This window comes from Poecilia formosa, unplaced genomic scaffold, assembly GCF_000485575.1.
Source record: "Poecilia formosa unplaced genomic scaffold, Poecilia_formosa-5.1.2 Scaffold90, whole genome shotgun sequence".
In the NCBI taxonomy this organism is placed as follows: Eukaryota; Metazoa; Chordata; class Actinopteri; order Cyprinodontiformes; family Poeciliidae; genus Poecilia; species Poecilia formosa.
The window spans coordinates 64969-84460 of NW_006800029.1; the positions used below are offsets into that span (position 1 = coordinate 64969).

Here is a 19492-nt window from a genome sequence, read left to right on the forward strand (position 1 = left end):
GCCACCGGAAGTGCCAGTAGTAGGTGCGGTGTCACGATTTGCGCTCGGCCCTGCTGGTCTTCATGGGGTTTGCATGTTCTCCAAGTGCATTAGTTGGTTCTCTCCTGGTTCTCCAGCTTCCTCCCAGAGTCCAAAAAGATGACTCGTTGACCTTTGTCCCATGTCTTCTCCCCTCTCTTAAAGTTAAAAAGATTTGACAGGTTTCCTGTTTGCAGGTTTCTCTCCGGGCACTCCGGCTTCCTGCCACAGTCTCAACTCACGACTGTTTAGTTAATTGGTATCCAAATTCTCCTTAGATATGATTAAAACATTTTTTTTTAAATAAAATGGTTGCCTGGGTTCTTCTGTCTTCATGGGGTTTGGATGTTCTCCAAGTGCACTAGTTGGTCTCCTGGTCTTGCAAAACCTGCAAGACCAGGATCTCATGTGGAGATACAACTTCCAACTGTTCGGCATTTGAAGTTGCACAAAGAGGTAAGCGGTACTTTTCTTTTACTATGAGACAACTGGCTAGCTAACGTCGTGTTAGCAACTCTGGGTTACGTTGGTGATACCGCTTCTCTGCATGCTATGTTTAATCATGCTGTATAAATCCGGTTAGCTCAGGGAGCCGGTGGATAGTGAGCGGGGTCCGGATCAGAAAGCAGGTTCTGTACCTGAACTCAGGGAAGAGAGTGTGTCTCTGTCCCATCATAATGATGAACTGGGTCCAGTTCCATCACATGATGGATGGTGGATTCATAAGGGAAACTACCCATCCTGCTCCTGTATTAGTATTTTTCCATAAATACCCCCTCCTCTGACAGCAATCAAGTCAAGTTTATTTATATAGCACTCTAAAAACAGATGTAAAAACCTGCACCAAAGTGCTTTACAAAAACAACAATAACATCAATTGCTAAAAAAGAACAGGGTATCAAGCACTACTTCAATTAAATGCCAATGAATAAAAATGAGTTTTTAAAAGCGATTTAAAATGATCCAAGCAGTGGGCAGATCTAATGTAGAAAGGTAAATTGTTCCATAGAAAAGGAGCAGCTACAGAAAAAGCCTGATCTCCTTTCTTCTTAAGTCATTTAGCATTGGAGCGTTGTTTAAAAATGGAAAAAAAAAAACAACAACTCGAAAAGAAATTCCAAGCTGACGACTTGAGGCTTGACTTGAATTTTGCCTGACTTGACTTGTGACTTGACTTGGACTTGAGGACAAAGACTTGAGACTTGCAACACAGTGACTTGGTCCCACCTCTGCTATCTATCCAAAAACAGTATAAAATTACTATTCTGCTTCATTAATATCATTGGCNCCCCGAGGGAAGGAACTTCAGGGTGAAGGACCGATGCTCAACCCAAGGAGCGTGAGGCGCGCTGAAGTGTATGGGAAAACATAATCGGCGCGTCACCCCCTCCAGACGGGGTTTTGGCGCCCCCTCTGGTGCTGCGCCCCTATGCGTTGCATACCCTGCATACCCACTTTTTGCGCCTCTGCTTTCACTATGAGACAACTGGCTAGCTAACGTCGTGTTAGCAACTCTGGGTTACGTTGGTGATACCGCTTCTCTGTATGCTATGTTTAGTCATGCTGTATAAATCCGGTGAATCAAACGTATCCACATTAATGTGCACCGTGTTAGCTCAGGAAGCCGGTGGATAGTGAGCGGGGTCCGGATCAGAAAGCAGGTTCTGTACCTGAACTCAGGGAAGAGAGTTTGTCTCTGTCCCATCATAAAGATGAACTGGGTCCAGTTCCATCACATGATGGATGGTGGATTCATAAGGGAAACTACCCATCCTGCTCCCGTATTAGAATTTTTCCATAAATATCCCCTCCTCCTCCCACGGTTCTTACGGTAGTTTTACCCCCCCCCCCTCCTCTGACAGCAGTCAAGTCAAGTTTATTTATATAGCACTCTAAAAACAGATGTAAAAACCTGCACCAAAGTGCTTTACAAGAACAACAATAACATAAATTGCTAAAAAAGAACAGGGTATCAAGCACTACTTCAATTAAATGCCAATGAATAAAAATGAGTTTTTAAAAGCGATTTAAAATGATCCAAGCTGTGGGCAGATCTAATGTAGAAAGGTAAATTGTTCCATAGAAAAGGAGCAGCTACAGAAAAAGCCCGATCTCCTTTCTTCTTAAGTCATTTAGCATTGGAGCGTTGTTTAAAAATGTTAAAAAAAAAAAAGCAACTCGAAAAGAAATTCCAAGCTGACGACTTGAGGCTTGACTTGAGACTTGCAACACAGTGACTTGGTCCCACCTCTGCTATCTATCCAAAAACAGTATAAAATTACTATTCTGCTTCATTAATATCATTGGCCCTCCTCTAACCATTTGTCATTCTGTTCTGTTTTACTGCTACAACAATCACAACATCACAACAATCCACCATGAGACTTATTGTATTTATATATTTTTTCTGATATAATTAAATAAGAAAAATAATGTTGAAACACATATTTTTATTTCCAAGTAGTTGTCCTGGATTTCCACAGTAATAAGCAGATAATTTGCAAAACAATAAACAAATCCAAAGAAAGACAAAAAGATGCAATCACCTCTTAAAGTATAAAAATAACAGGGATAAGTTGTTGAGCTTTCTTTTTTCTTTCCTTTGTTTGTTTCTCTTTCTTTTGTTCTTAAAAGCATAGTATACATAATTGTAAATGGAACTTAAAATAGAAATAACTTATGCCTCATACATGAAAACACTTAAACTGATTTATGGTGGCAGTTATTTTAGTTCCCTGTCCTCTGTAGTTTTTCTTTTTTTTATTTTTTTATTTGGAGACATTTGTTGGTGTGTTGGTGGACAACTTGAAAAGTCAACTAATAACTTACCGGTAATCTTCTAGTTCCCTTTGTCATGATGAGGACATTTTTTCATTTTGGTGAAATATTTTCATAACAAGAAAGTCAACATATTTTAATTAAGTTAAGATATGTTAATTTAATTAACCTTATAAGAAGAAACAAGTCTCCTTATAATTTATTTTAGCTATGACTCGTAACCTCTTAAAATAAAACCCAACAGAAGTAATCATGTCAAATTTATTTTACTGATAATATTTCTTTCTGCATCATTTCCTCTATTCAGGTATTTTTCGGCTCACACTTTTTTTTTTTTTTGTAAAACTACAGTCTGAAGCCATCCTAAAATCATTTTTAATTAAATTTCTTACCTGGTTCCCTGCAATAAGCAGAGCAGCTGGTGAGGGACTCGGTCGGTAGGGGATGGTGGCACCTTTAGGTGGAGACTGAGGAGAAAAAAACAAATAATCAGAGGCTAAAACCTTTATCAAAGGGAACATAAAGTTATACTCTAAACATGAATCTCATTAAATCAGTGATTGATAAAATTATTATTTTAGAACTAAAATAATAATTCTAAAAGAATAAAATAAAGACGATACTTAAAATATTAGCAATGTTTTCAGCATCTGTCTTTGTCATATTTGTTTTTATTCTTTTTTTTCTGTTTTACATTGACTATGTACAAATACATCTCCAATTATATAATTTAGATAAATGTATTTCTTTCATTAACTCGATTCAGAAAGTTCATAATTATGGCTTACAGCAATTGAGACCTCAAAATGTAATTTGTTTTTGAGCTCCTCTTACTTCCGTCTTGATTTCATTTTCCAACAGGACTTGCCAACTTGAATCTTTGTCTGAGTTTCACTTTTTGAATTAAATCAGCAAAAAAATAAATTTGCCATAAGCTACAAAAATAAATGTTACATGTTGATAATAGTTGTGTTTTATTATGTGACACACACCGAGGTTGTGGACGGGCTTGGATTACACCTCCACTGACACAGAGTTATTTCAAGATAAAATTATTCAAACGCTGAAAAGAGAAGGCGATTACAAAGCGTACATGATAGTCTACATCTCATAAGGCCTCTGCAGTGTTGATGATGCGCCTTTGAGTTGAAAATGTAGAACAGTCATAAAATCTTTGTATAACTTTGCATAATTTAAATCTTGAGAGCCAAAAGCAAGATGCCGCTGGAACAGAATCCTAATGAAAGTTGCAAGCCTTTGAAGAAAACTGGTTCAAACTAGCAATTAGTCAGCCAGGTCCAGCTGCAGCGGTAAAACAAAAAGGCGCTTGTGCACTTCCATTAACACACATTGAGAAAACCGGGCTCGGGGTTGTTGTTTTTTTTTTTCTCTCTTTTTCTGCCCTGTCAGATTTCTCAAGAGAGATTTTGTCTATAAAAGTGTACAGAATGTGCTGCTGGCCACTTTATTTTCTGTGAGCAAACTTCTGTCTTTTAGGAGACAGAGCTTTGACCTCAGAGTCAGACCTCCCCACTTCATGTAATGTCCTGTTTTCAGTACAAGTCCTAACATTAAAGAAGCTTGCTCTTTGATAACTGCGTGACCCCCCCTCTACACAATGACTCTCAGTGTGGCTGCGCTAGCTTCAATGCAACGCACTCATAGGAATATTGCATAACAAAGAGGTCATGCAACCAACGAGAAATATGTGAACTACTGCAGCAGTGGAGCCAGAAGCTGTGGGGTGAAACTCTAACCTGCACGTCAACAGCAGTCGTTACCTTCCCGCTGCTGCAGCAGGAAGGCTTTCACAAATGTCAGCAAAGAGAGGAACCGTGTGCCTCCTACCTCCAGGATTACTGTGCAGATGAGCTTGACACACTGGATTACCGAGTCCTGATTCCCAGATATCGTAACCCCTCGCTCAGTAGAGTTGGGCAGCAAATCCCCTGCCACCTGTATCTGAGCTCCTGTGCTCTGTAAATGTTACAGGATACAAAGATCAATTTGTTTGAGGAGATAAGGCCATTCATGATCACGCTGCCGTGATGCTTCACTTTGCTTCGACCGGATTTGATAACAAAGTGCAACCTCATTATCTTTTATGTGTTTTTCTGACAGGTTTCTGTTTTATAAAATGCTATGTTTTTATTTTATTCTATTTGTAAATACAACTCGGGCAAAAATATTTTATTTTATGTTATGTGCATTGTCTAAATATGCAAATGCAATCAGAGCTAAAAAATGGGTCCAATGACATATACAACACTAATTAATTAATCAATAAAACATTAATATATGCATGTGTGAGTATCTTTAAATGTAGATGATTTTAGAGTTATTTCCACTAGTAAGTGGCAGAATACTTGGATTCTTTTAGCCTTTGACACAATGGCTCAAAGTTGTTGTACTTGTAGAATTTAAGTTTGCAAATGCAAAGAGATAAAACCAAATTTAGCTTTATAAATGAGGACAGGACGTTGATTTATAGACCATCCAACCTAATCAGGGGTTTGAAGTTGGGGAAGAACCTCATGTGGTCTGGGGTAGATAACTCTCAGACAACAGGGCAAAAACTGCCATAATACACCCCTGTAAACGCATTCATTCATTTGTTTGCTTTTCATTATTTTTTATGGCAACCTGGGTAAAAGCTGGACTTTTTTTTAATAGCTTACTTCTTCATTTGCATGGGACTCTTATGCTCGAAGGACTTTAGCCAGGAAACTATGAAATGAAAAGGAAGGTCGCTCACCTCCAGCTACACCCTTCATCTCTCATTTCCAGAAGCAGATTTGCTCTTTTTATATTTCACATATTTTCTGAAATGGATTCATTTCTCACCTCTCTGATCTCCTTTATCTTTGCGCCTCCCTTCCCAATGAGTGAGCCACACTGGCTGGCAGGGATGACCAACCGAAGAGTGACTGGTGGCTTGGAGCTTATGGTGCCATTGGCCACCAGTGCATTCAGGTCCTATGGGGGGAGAGGAAACAAGATAGGGTGAAATAATTATTGGAATGCAGAAAACAAGAAGTGAGATGAATATATTTCCTGCAGCAACCCTCAAACTATAGCTAAAGTCTGTTGTATCCATGCTGGTTGAAGAATCATAAATTGTCAGGTACAGGCGAAATTCCCAGGAGGCTGGGAAGGAATCTCTTCTTCACCCCTGTCTGTTGTCTTTAATGACATTTCAAACGTTTAATAAAACCGCAGGAATCTATACAACAGAGAAAGCAGTAACCACATGGAAGATTGTGGGGAAAATGTGCTGCTCACTTCTGCAGCCTGAGACTGAATCCAGGAGGATCAGTTTGAAAGAGCTGAATTTAAAAAAAAAATACTGTTTTATATACACTGTTTTATATGCATTTTATGGTATGTTTCAAATCATGTGATGTGTACATACTGCTACTTTGATTTTCTTAGTTCTGAGGCTTAGTTAAAAATCTAATTGAAACAAAGGGTTCTAAATCATTTGTTGTTTCCATTATTATTCACCTGTTTATCGTGCTGAGACAGGCTGACGGCTAATAGGTTATTTTAAAGGCTGAAAAAGCAGACTGCGAACTACCGACCGGCAACTCTAAATCCTATTGATCGATAGGCTCAATTGGTGAGCTGACAGCAATTCTTTAGAACCAGCAGTTATCCTCCTGCTTTCAGTCATCTGGACCAACTGCTAGAGGACCTGAATGCTGCAATTACATGCAACTCACAGTAAAAATTTAACAAATCTCTTTATCAAAAATTTATAATTTTCATTGCTTGATAACAAAAAAAAAAAAAGTATCTGGGCCAAATACCTTGTTAAGATTTGGAGTAAAAATGGAGAAGATACACCTGTCGACCGTCTATTATTAAATCACAAACAGGATATAAAACTGTAAAGTCTGGGAGTTTTTTTTATCTGTAGCTTTCAGCTAGTTGATGTGAATATTGTATTCGTAAAAAAAAAAAAAAAAAAAAAAAAAAACCTCTCAAAATTCCTTACTGTTTAATTCAGGTAGACAGAAATGAGTCTCTTATCAAGCACAGATTTATTTTTTACCTCTTATTTTCCAGCAGTATTGATTTGCTGGAAGGCGGTGCTTTTATTTGTGTTGCACCTTCTTGCTAGAAACACAACCTGTGCAAGTTGCCATGGTGATGCAGCATGGCAAAAGATGAACCACATATAGGGCTCTAAAAATCCAGAGTTGAGCCAAAGGTTATTTCAGCGAGCAACAAATTCTGCATTATTTCATGTTTTCATACAGCAAATGAAAATATTAATATTTGTAGTGTCTTGCAAATGCACTCATGGGTCTTGGTAGAGTTGAGAGTGATACTGAATATCATCACTTTATCTTAAAATAACGGTCTTTGTCATTTTTGTACTAAAGTTAAAAATGCAGCCTGAAACTACATTTTTAGATATTTAGGTATCGAACCAGTACAAAGTACATACAGGGCCACTATAACAGATAATAACACCTTTAGTTTTCATTATTTAAGTTTGATATATCATTAACTTCTGACATTTAAGTGTTTTTATGTTGAGAAAGAGACTTTCTATCAACACTGGCTTTTTTTCTTCTCACTTTTCTATAAAGACCAGATTACACGTCTGCCAGACTGAGCTGGGAATTTCTGCAGCTTCTGCGGAGTAATCATGGTCCTCTTGGCTTGTTTTGGTCTGGGTCTTGGTAGTTGAGGTACCTTTCTTGCCTTTCTTTCTATTTTCAGATAACAGTTTTCTGTGAGATGTTTCAACATGGGGAGATTGTTTTATCACCCAACTCTGTTTTAAGCGTTACCCATGTCTAACCTTGGTCTTCACGATGCTGTTTTATTTTTTGTTTGTTTTTTTCGTTAACAAACCTCTTATGTACTGACAAAATGACTTCATTTACTTTTCTGGGGGCATCATTGTAAAGGGAACTGAATCCAAATGCACTATGACCTTTATTTGTCCCATTTCACAATTAATTGTTAATTTGCATTGCTCTCTTTCTAACATATTAAAGGGAGTGGTTGTTGTAAACATTGCTTTATATTTTTCTTCATGAAACAAATAGGAGCATATTTATTAGTTATCTTGATTTATATTTTAAAATGCATTGCTGTGGTAAAAAAGGAATGCTATAAAGCTTAAAATGTCCCGCTATTTGCAGCTGCACAGTGTGAACACTTCAACTACATCTATAACCTGGCTCTCGACACAAAATATGAAACGTTTCTTTTTTGCTGACAGGAAGCTGTTAACATGTTAAAGGTTATCTGATGACATGGCCATCCAAAGTTAATATTTAAATGTACAGAATTGGAAGAATGTTAATGCAGATATGATTTTGTTGCATTTGCAATTTAAAATTCATTAGTTATGCTGTTTGCCATTTGAGTTAAATATTTCATTTAATGAAGAATTTCCCCCCTTTCAACATTTGACATGTAAATGTACCACCTCACCTTCAAAATCTCAGCAAAAATGGATTTCTTCTCATCAGTGGTTGGTATTAGTGCCAGTTTTGCTGCTAAAACCAGTTTAACTCATGAGGGGAACATGAGCTTATGGATGTGCATCCGTGGGCGATTTTACTCATGAAATAAATCACACAATAATTCAAATAACTGTGAACTTTAAGTTTAAAGGGATATTTTGATGAGCCTCTTGTGTCTCCGTGCTTCATGGCCATATTTAGTGAGGCGGATCGGGCTCTCTTGACGTCTCGTCTCATTAGAAGAGGAACACGCAGATTCTGGGCACCCTTTTCTTGATTTGATCTAAATATAATCACCACATCTAAATATTCTCGAGCATTCCTATACTTTCTCAATGTGATGTTGGAACAAGGCTCTTAAAGCAAAGACAGCAGTTCTCACAGGCACTTTTAATGTAAAGCTGGTCTCCTCACATGCATTCCTTAAAGTGTAATTAACAAATCAACTTCTGTTTTTGCTAATAAACTGTCTAAAGAGGCTAATTGGGGTTCTTTCATTTTGTGCAAATGTTGACATTGTTGTGTAAATTTGTTTAGTTCTGCAATATTTAGCTTTTGGAGCAAAGTTACACTAAAGACTGTTGTATTCCTGACCTGGGACATGTTGATTCTGGTCATTGAGTGTTTGCATTTGCAAAAATATGACTGAAACATTGTTAATCAACAGCAAACTAAGAAGTAAATTAACTTGCACTGCTGTGATAGAGACAGAAAAAACGTCTAATCAGTTCAAAAACAATCTGATTATTCCCTTTGTTTTTAATTAAAGGTGTCAGACATTCAATAACCCGACTATACGGTGGAAACCGCACACAGTGGGTAGGCCAGCGCATTGCCATGGAAACTCAGGAGTTTCAGGGATGAAACGAGGTGAATGTGAAAGATCTTTAATGAAAACTGCACTGTGCTCCTGCAGTGTGTATTTTTACTGGGGGGTGTTGGCCTGAGCATCTGTTTTCTTGTCAGACGTTGCTGTGGGGCCTTAGCTGAGAGGAATTTCCACTAAATTAATTAACGTTGTGCTAGACAGTCACCAGGGGACGTTACGGATTGAGAAGCCTAGATCAGACATGTACAATCACCTCGCATCAGCAGGTATACATTAGTTGCAGTTACTATTTTTTTAGGCTGAACCCAACATGTTTCACCTTAATGTGTTTGGTCGTCAAAAGTTATCTGTCAGCCATACATGAAATTTGTAACATTTTTCTACATTTTGTCATACGATGATCACAAACTTTAATGTGTTTTATATAGATTTTATGCTACAAAGTAACATCTGCACAGTTTTCAAAACAATCTCACCTGCAAGCACATTAAATGCTTTGAAATATTGAAATAGTACTTTTTGTCTTTTAATGTTTTACACTGGACTGTGATCATTAGCTTTAAGAACACATTTAGGGAAGAATGTGAGGTGAAGCTCATGAGCTGATATCTTGTTATCATCTGGTGAAATGTGTTTTTGCACTTTATCCAGACTTCAAATGGAAGCTTTATTTATGACTCCATTATGACTATGGCCACATCCTAATGTCTCACTACAAGTGTTTTCTGCTCTTATCTCAATTTGTTTCATCAAACCCCCTCAGAAGGTTGAAATTATGATTGATCTGCTGTTTTCATCTCTCGCAAATTAGCAGTAAACTGTTGAGATGTTGAGTGTGTCACACCGACCTCCTCCAGTTTGTACGTGATCATGGTGAAAGCTCTGAAAACGCTCTCCGTGGAGCCGGTGATGGTGATGATCCTCTCCGGACAGGAACCCTCTGAGATGTTGACACGCGCGCAGCTCTGTGGAGCAGTCAGCAGACAGCATTTCAACATTTCAAACATTATCTGTAAAACAACTGAGAAAGACAGAAACAAGGAGACATCTTTACTTTTTCTTTCTTGCTGAGAGTAAGACTACTGATTTCATGATAGAGGTTAAAATAATACGCTGCAGCCAGGGGATGGATTTGATCTTCGTCTTACGTCTTAGAATCTGATGCAATGACGTCGTAATAATATTTTGTATAATAATTCAGATTTTCAAAGAGTAAGCTTCCATACGGTTCTGTGAAATTAGAGCGAGTAAGGTAACTTTTAGTCATACAAAATAATCCATTTCACCTCTTTCTGGTTTAGTTTTTTTTTTTTAAATAAGTATTATTTTAATGAAAAAAAAAAGGTTTTTTGAGGTTGTTTGATGTTTCTAAATTAGGTACAGATACACAAGCTTCATCCCACAGTCCAAAAATGTGCATGTTAGGTAAATTGGTCTCTCTAAATTCCCCTCAGAGGTGAGTTTTATGTGCCTGTCTGCTTGTCCTGTGTGCCTCTGCATTGCCTTGTGATAGACTGCCAGCCTGTCCAGATTGTACTCCAATGACTACTTAAGATTGACAACAGCTTATTAACCCTAATTTAGACTTTAAAGATTTTTTCATCCATCATGAAGATTCATGAAAAGTTGGATTAAGCTGTTATTTCTTTGTGGTAGAGTCCAGGCTCGAACAGCTTTTCAAACGTAGATAAAGGATGAAAGTGGATAAGATATTTTACTAAATGCAACTCTGATCTCCTTTAATTATGACTCCTGGGACATTTTTATCTGGGTTTTCGAAAGTTTTATTTTTTTTATTTATTTTTTTATTTTGCCTTTAAGGTCATTCAAAGTTTCAAGACAGGGTTTAGAGGAAGACGCTCTCAGAGAAACTGAAGCAACAAAGGTCAACACTGCCTGAGTGGACGGCTGGAAGGCTACCATGGCTGACTGCTTCATCCTGCAGCTCTGCACAGCTGTATTGTCCAATGGCCTCACTGTTCCTCTGTTTATCCTTTTGCCTCATAAAGCACAGCATTAAACCTTTTCAGTAGTGAAGGAATCAAATATGCCGCTACACGAGTGTCAGTCTAATTACTTTTTAATACTGAGAGCTAACCAAGCGGCATTAGTTTGGCTGCACTCTTGAGATTCATAAAGAGGGAAATCGGGGGACAAGTGGAGAGAAAAAGGGAAGCTGCTTTAATTGGGAAAGGGAAAGACGAAAGGGATTTGTTGAGCTTCGCTTTGGGAGAGCGGAGAGAAAAGGTTTAGATTGAAAATGTGTTTTCATTACCCAAAAGGAATTTCAAGCAATGTATTTCTTAGGAATGCTTTTCAGCTCGCTAAGTGTCACAGAAATTGTGAAAATGTGACTAAAAGCGAAAGAGAAAATGTGTCATTAGTCAGAGCACAAATGATAAAAAAAAAAAAAAATTGCCACTTAGGTCTAAAGTCATGGATAGTTTACCTCTTCTCGTATTCGCTTCACGGTCTCTCCTTTCTGAAAAAGACAAGGGCAGCTTTAAACAAAGATGAACATGATTCAGCGTCAACATAGCAGCATATTCAACCCCTTAGTAAACCTCAAGCTCTAAACCCTTACATTCAGAAGAAAGAAAAAGTCATTCTGCAGCGCATCCTAGTGATGCCCTCTGCATAAAAAACATTATCAGAAATACACTGCTTTGTAAAAGTAACTCGATCCTCTGGAACTTTTTCACATTTTGTTTTAACCACAAACTTGAATGTATTTTACTGGGATTTTATGTGACAGATATTTAGGGTATACCTAACTCCATTCCATTACAGGTACGTATTTTGCTAGGTGTATCTAATTTATTTATTTTTTGTTTTAAGTTGTAAAATGACACAAACAGACATTCCTCGATTACAAGAGATTAAGTTATGTAAAATTTTGCCAAAATACTTAATTAGAGTGAAATGAGATGTGAAAATTAAGATTTGTTCAGGATGATATACTGTTTGACATGTAAGGGAAAATGTTACATTTTGATCTGATATGACCAGAGCATCTCTTTCCAAATTTGGCCATAAAATGAACTTCTGTAAAATGCAGAATATGACAACAAATCAGCCTTTTTCTTGCCAGTATTCCATAAATGTCCTATTAATAAAATGCATTACCAGTGTTCATCTGGTTAACAGACTCTGAGCTGTGAATCTCAAAGTTAACCTCTTGGCTGCTTGTCTGAGTAATGCTTTCCTTCCACAACTTTTTCTGTTTCATGTCTTGGTAGGTTAACAGTTGTGCAATGCTCTTTTCTGTTTTCCATAAGACACGTACGTATATAAACTTTAATCCACATCTGGCTTAAAAACTGCCACTGTGTGAGCACCTGAGAGGGAAAACAGCATGTGACAGATTTGTGTCACGACCTCTGCAGGCTCTTTGAATGCTTCTTCTACTCCATCTCACTTTTTTGGGGGGGAGGGGGGCGGCAGCTAATGTCCGTCCAAACTATTCTCGCCCTTATCTTCAATCTGATACCTTTCAAAAATATCAACAGAGGCATCGACTCACAGCTCAACAAACCTGTCACTTTTTGTGTTCCTGGAAAACCAAATCTAACATTTACAGTGTATTTGTTGGTAGCCTATAACATGGGGAAGAGACGTGATGTTCGCCTCAGAGAAGGGAAGGGCGGAGACGTACTCTATCAGTTCAGCTGCTCCACATCAAGTGCTTCTCTCTGACAAGCTGCACTTTGCAGACCAGACTCATCTCTGTCTTTCTTCATATCTCCTCCTCTCTGTTTTCATCCTTTGTTTTCCTCCGACTTATTGTTTCCTGCCATGCACTTCGCATCTATTGTGACAGCTTTCTTTCCAATCAACTGCGTTCACTTTTTTTTTTCCTTCTTCTTCTTCTTCCTCCCACTGATGTCTTTTAAGGCTCAAACTCAGGGGGGAGCAGAGGAAGCAACCCACCACCGACACACCTTTCGTGGCAGACGCTAAAAGTGCTCACATGGGGCCAACGCTAATACGCCTTTGGAGCTCGATTTCAACAAGAGGCTTGCAGTCAATGGACTAATGGTTTTGTTTGATGGATTACTGTGGTGCTTTATGGGAGGAAGGGGGCTGGTGAGGAGGTCTAGAGAGAGGCTTGGATGGAGGCAATTATATTTCGGATGGCGATATTCAGAGCGAGAGCTGTTCGTTAGAGGGCATTGGTATACTTTTGAAAATAAAAACAGAATCAGGATGCAGTGAAATGTTACACAAACACTTCAGTTGACATGCAGAGTTCCTATTTAGGCTGGAAATGTATGCAATTTGATTTCACTATTTTTCATATGTGAAACAAGCAAATAAATGTATTGCTATACATAAATTTTAACTTAGTTTTATAGTTGTTTTTAAAGTCTTTGTGTCATCCCTCCCATGTGTCATCTTTTCTTCCTTGTCTATTTCTTCTTTTTTGGTTATTTTTTTCTATCTTAACTTGTCTTCCTTGTGCTCATCTTCTGTCCCTCCCATGTTTTCAATCCATCTCTTTTCTTCCTCCCTTTTGTTTTTCATCTCTTCCCTCATTGTTTCCTACCTCCCTTCTTTCCTTATATCCCCCCTTTTCTCCACAAGGTCCTCCTTTCTTCCTTTCTTGCATTCTTGTTTTCTACCTTCTTTTTTCCAACCTCTCTTGTACATGAGACCATACATCAGGGAAAAAAAAAAACACTTTAAAAACAGTATTAACCCTGTCAGAGTGATTATAGCTCTGATCATGTTCAAATAGAAGTAATTGAAAAATCCTCACCTTTCCTATGATGCTGCCTACTTCCTGTACACAGAGAAGGAAAAAAATAGTTAAAGCCATAAAAGAAGCAAAAACATAACCCAACATTGGGAGACAAATTTATTATTTATGAAGCTGTCGCAAATCTTGTGTTTGCAAAGCGGCCTTCGGCATACAATTATTCATAACCAACCTTTCCGTGCATGAGCAGTCGTAGTGTGAGGGTCACTCCCAAGCCCCCGTCTCCGAAGTCCTGCTCACAGTTCATGACGATGTGGGAGTGGCACGCAGGGAGACGCATGAACAAGGCTCATTCGCTGGTCACGTGGGCGAGCGAAGGCCACGACTCGTTCTCTGGCTCGCCGATGTCTTTCAGTTCTGATCTAAGAGAGAAAATGAAAGTTGAAATGATGACGTTCCCAGCTTTCATCTATGCACACGGGAGCTTTTTATTGCAGTTGTTGCTTTTCAAGGACTCAGAAACATTCAACAGCCTCCTCACTTACTGGCATCCAAGACAAGCATGTGCATCTATCTATCTATTAAAAATAACCCCACCTTTCATTCAAGTGTATTTATTCAGTTGGGGAGGGGGGGAAGCCATGGCTCCCCAGGCTTCTGAAACTATCTTTTCAAAGGCACACTTGGAAACAAAGAGGGAAGGTGCTCTTGGTTGCATGTAGTCAAGTTTATTTTCTTATTTAAAATGTTTTTAAAGTCACAATGGCAATTGTAATGTCTAATCTATCATATTTTAATATGCTATGCTTGTTATAAGTGGCAATTAACAAATAAGAACAAAAATACAATACGTAACAATATATTTAATGCAAAGATGTATTAAAATGTGGAGGTTTGCTGTCTAGATTTAATATGGTTCATGTTCATCATTTATTGAACATTATATGGCCTCATTAACTCTACTGGCTGCATTGTTGTTTTTGGAAAATGGATGCTTGTGCTGCTCCTCCCTGCATCAAATTGAAGATAAATTCTAGTACATTTATAGAATCAAAAGGCTCTGAGGCTGCATGCTGCAGTTTCATGTGCAGGACTTCTTCATTAGCTGAAGTTGATTTAATATTAATGGAGATATTCATAGCAAAGTCATAATGAACAGTACTCTGTGTGCTATTGACCAGAGGCACCAGCAGAGTCAGCAGTGTTCCTGTTTGGGCATCCAAACAGTCTGAGTATAACCGGGAACAACTGAGTTATCCGCATCTCTGCAACATGTTTCTCCCACAGTGAGCATTGCTATTTTTTTGTCAACAGAGTAGCAACATATTATTTTCTTCTTCACATGCGTGGATCAGATTCCTTCGAAGTTAATCTAACTGATTTTGAATTGTGACGAAGGTGATAAAAGTGCACGTGTTTAGAGCTTCAGTCAAAAGTCGGGTTTTATCTGCCCCATCTAAGCGACCTAGATCAAAACGAAACAAAGATACAGAAATTATAATCAGGCGGTAAACGAGAATCATCTGCACTGATTCCAGCGGCAGGAGCTCTGTGCGTGTCAGCCATGTGCCACTCGGTGTGGAGATTAATGTGGGAGTCACCTGGCTGCTCACACTTTCAGCGTGATGTGTATAATTAGTTCGTGTTCTCACTGATTTATGTTTGCCAGTGGGAACATGGAAATAGAACAGTAAGCAGAACCTGCATTTAGCTATATTCTCAGACTTATTGTTGACTTTATGTAACCCATATCTATATCTCAAAATGCAGTTTGAGTTTTAAATAATCGCTCTGTTGAACCCAGATGAGACTTGATTGGGCCCCAGTAACTTCGTGGAAACCCATAGCCCAAAATGAACAAGAACAACAACAGGTTGTAATTGAAAAACAAACAAACAAAAAAAGTGTTTAAATCTTTCAGTTTATTAGTTTAAAACCACTGCTGTGGTCTTCACTGTTGACTCAACCATATTGCAGGATATGAAAGAAAAAAATAAAACTGTTTTAACTTACTAAGACGTTTAACGCCTACTATCTTTCGTCACCTTGACAGTACTCCTTACTTGCAAAAATGTTCACACAAATTCAGTTTCTATTGATTTTCTAGCAGATTTAAAATTATTCGAGTTGAATTAAAGATATAAGCAAATAAAATGAGTAAAACACAGCAAAACAGAACTACCTTTAATGCATACTCTCACATTATAACACAGTGACAATATACAATGTTTACTATATGTTCACTTGATTTCTAAAGGAACGCATCAGGTCAGCAACATCATAACAACAAAGCTGCACCCAAACCTCAGAATTAAACATATTTATTAAATAAATAGATTTATTGAGTATACAAGATCCTTGTTTGAGATTTATGAAGCCTGTATTTATGCCTGAAAACACAAGAATGTCTTTTGCGACAAGATAACCTGGCACGGTATCTGTATTTGTGAAAACAACAAGTGTTTCCCTCAGTTGGTTATTGTGTATAATTTTTTGAGCTGGATGCATCGTCGCAACGCCTGTTTCAAGTTGGAGCCTTGAAAACTTTCCATGGACCATTACAAAGCCCAGCGTCTGTTCAAAGCTGCGTCTCTGTCATAATGAAAACAATTTCTAGGTATTTGATTGACTAATTGAACAACAGACTAATACAAATCAGTTTCTCATAATTAGATAAAATGAGTCCACAGCCAACAGTGGAATCCTTCATTAACATGGATCATATGAACCACAAATAATTGTTTTCTCTCATAATCACTGAGTTGCTTGTTTGTCTGCCAAATGCATTCCAACCAGCCTACAGTTGAACTGTATTCCAGCCTACTGCTGCAGTCCTGCTGCCTGATGAATGTGAGTCTTTTTATTTTTATTTTTTATTTTTTATGAAGCTCCAAGCCATCTACTGAGCTATGTGAAAACATCACATTTAATAAATAGCTGTTATTTTAGATATGAGATTCAGTTCCCCCAGAGACCTGTGCGTGGGCAGGTTTATTGTTTTCACTTAGTGCAGCAAGGCCACCACTATGTAACTGATTTATTTAGTTTATGTGCAAGCATCTTTCTTAAGACGTCACCAAGCCTGACACTTCCTGTGAGTTTTATATTCCCGCCATGGTCGTGAAACAAAGCGACATGCCAGGCCGTCACAATGCGGCTCTAAAGCACATATCTGTGGTGTCGCCTTGCCACGGTGAATTCCAGCGAATAGATCAAGCTCTGCTTTATGAAAGGCCTGCCTATTGGACTGTCTTACTCAAGTATCACTTTGAGACTCATCTTCTTTCACCTTCCCATAAATATCCAACAAAATCCAACTGTTTGACTCAAGATAAGTGTTTTTTTTTCCTTCTTCTTCTTCTTGCTCTTAGCTACTAATGTATGTCCAAGCAATCAGGGCTCAATGCCTCCTGAACACGTGTTATCGCAGAGCACATTTGAGCAGCCTGTGGGCTAACTCAATTCCATTAGGCATGGAAAGGCATGGCTAAAATGTTAGCACTTTATTGTATTAGGAGTTAATGGTTGGAGGGATCATTATGTGCATCTCCGTGGGTTGATAACAAGGCATGTGCTTTGTGTCTCTGTGAGGGCGGTGAGCCTCTGAACTCCTCATTTCCAGAATCCCAAGCAGTAGCGTTCCGCGATGAACAGAGAGGCCCTCTGTTCTAAATTAGACCTGGTAACTCAGAACAGAAAATTAGCAAAGTGCAGACCTTGGCACAGGCTGCCAAAATGCAGACAGACCCGGGGAAGAAAGGCAGAGAGCTCAACCTGCTCCTTATTCACAGACTTTAGAACCCTTTTGTTGCTCTGACTGACTGAACGCATTACATGTGAGCTCCAGTTGTGAGTCACCATTTGTAGTCATATCTGCTGCACTCCAAATTAAGCATGACTGTGATGACACACACAAAAACACACACACACACACAAACAAATGTCCAAAGGAGAAAATTATTCATTGTATTGCTGACTAAGTAAGTTACACTCAGAATTGCTACCACATTATCTATCAACACAACAGCAAAGCGACACGGTGCTACAACGGTGAAGGTTAGATGACCGTTATGTTAAATGCAGGACATATGAGGAAACCAAGCAGGACTCAGCTTGGCGGCTAAAACGGATGAACTCCGAGGAAGTGATGAAATAAGAAGATAGTGTTGCTTCCAGCTGCTTCCAGTAGCAACTGTGACTGCTACTGCAGTGGAAGTAATGTGATTTGGTTGGTTAGAAATTAAGAGCTAAACAGCAAATATATTAAGTTAGACTTTATTTTAGGGTGTTTTTATTGACTTATAAAAATCATTTTCCTAGAACAGCTCTTATCTCTGGAAGCCTTCCCGAAGACCAGAGAGCAGAAAGGACCATTGGTGTTTTAAAGCAAACTTAGGTTTGGCCTTTAATTAAGAACTTATCAACTTTAGCTTAACTGAAATATGCAACTCCAACCAGGTTTTTACATACAATACACAAAAACCCATTTTTTCTTTTATTTTTTTCCAGGTCAATTAGGATATTACCACAATTATTTTGTTTGCTTAATGCCAGTATAAGAACAAACATAGTGCTTGATAAATGTTTAACTTTCTCTAAATTTACAAGTTCAACTTAAAGTTCTTAGTGTTTAGAAAAATTTCTATGATGGCTCAAACATTTTAGGCATTCTTTCTAAGAATCTCATTAATTCTGCGTTCATTTTGACTCATTTCTTCTGACGGTGTAACTGAGTCAGGTTTGTAGGTTTTCAGCCATCAGGGCCGCTCCAAAATATTGAATTTATGGTTTTAAATCAATTTGTAACTAATTTGGCTATATGCTTAGGGGTCATTATCTATTTGAAAATTATATTTTTACCCAAGCTTTAGTCTCCTGGTTGATATTTTGAGATGTTGTTTCAGTATTTCCACATGATGTTGATCTTTCATGATACCATCTATTCTGTGAGTCCCTCCTGCTGCAAAACATTCGGGAAGACGGTCCCTTCCAGTTAGGATGGCGTTTCTAGGCTTGCAAGCTTCCCCCATTTTCTTTCAAATCTAACAAAGCTCGTTGTGGCAAAACACTTACATTTAATTCCCACCAGACAGCAGAGCATGCTTTCAAAAATTAAGCTGAGTGCATTTGAAAACTATTGTGAAATCCATGTGTGGTCAAGTCACAGGTCTTTCTAGGACTATTTCTAATAACAGATAGAACTAACAGAAACTCAGACTTTAAACATATTAAGACCAAAAACTTCCTTTCAGTATTAAATGTTTAGATTTGAACACAGATTATTATAGTCAGTCTTCACTGAAAGAGACATTTAAGGTTTGGCATAATCAGGGTCTGAATAATCAATTTAAAGCCACACAAATACGTTTTGCAGAATTTTGTTGTTACTGTTGTTATACTGCTGGTGTACAAATTTTTGTTTGAGTCATTTTTGATTAGTTTAGCAAATTTAACTATCAGTAACAGCTCTGGTAATTAAACTCTGGAATAAAAAGATTGGTTAAAGAGGTCAAATCTTAAAAATGTAATAATTGTACCACAAATACCAGAACTAGAAATGTTTTGTTGTTTTGATGATGAGTAAAATAGTTATGCAAATAGCCAATTATCTGGAGAATCAGGAGCACCTGCCAAGATTTTTTTTTTCAGTTTGGAGAAAATATCCAAAGGCAGACTGTTTAT

The 19492-nt window shown here is 38.0% G+C and overlaps 1 protein-coding gene across 1 annotated transcript in view; it reads right to left on the minus strand.

Annotated features, from left to right (window-relative positions):
- The window catches only part of LOC103141827 (poly(rC)-binding protein 4-like), a 49952-nt gene that overhangs the window by 17464 nt on the left and 12996 nt on the right, over positions 1-19492 (minus strand). Inside the window, exons 2-8 of the mRNA XM_007557611.2 lie at positions 14043-14232; positions 13871-13894; positions 11561-11593; positions 9960-10076; positions 5641-5772; positions 4645-4773; positions 3189-3263 (exon numbers count right to left, since the gene is read on the minus strand). Of these exons, the coding sequence (XP_007557673.1) occupies positions 3189-3263; positions 4645-4773; positions 5641-5772; positions 9960-10076; positions 11561-11593; positions 13871-13894; positions 14043-14150 (618 nt within the window). The 5' untranslated portion in view covers positions 14151-14232. The remainder of the gene's footprint in view (positions 1-3188; positions 3264-4644; positions 4774-5640; positions 5773-9959; positions 10077-11560; positions 11594-13870; positions 13895-14042; positions 14233-19492) is intronic.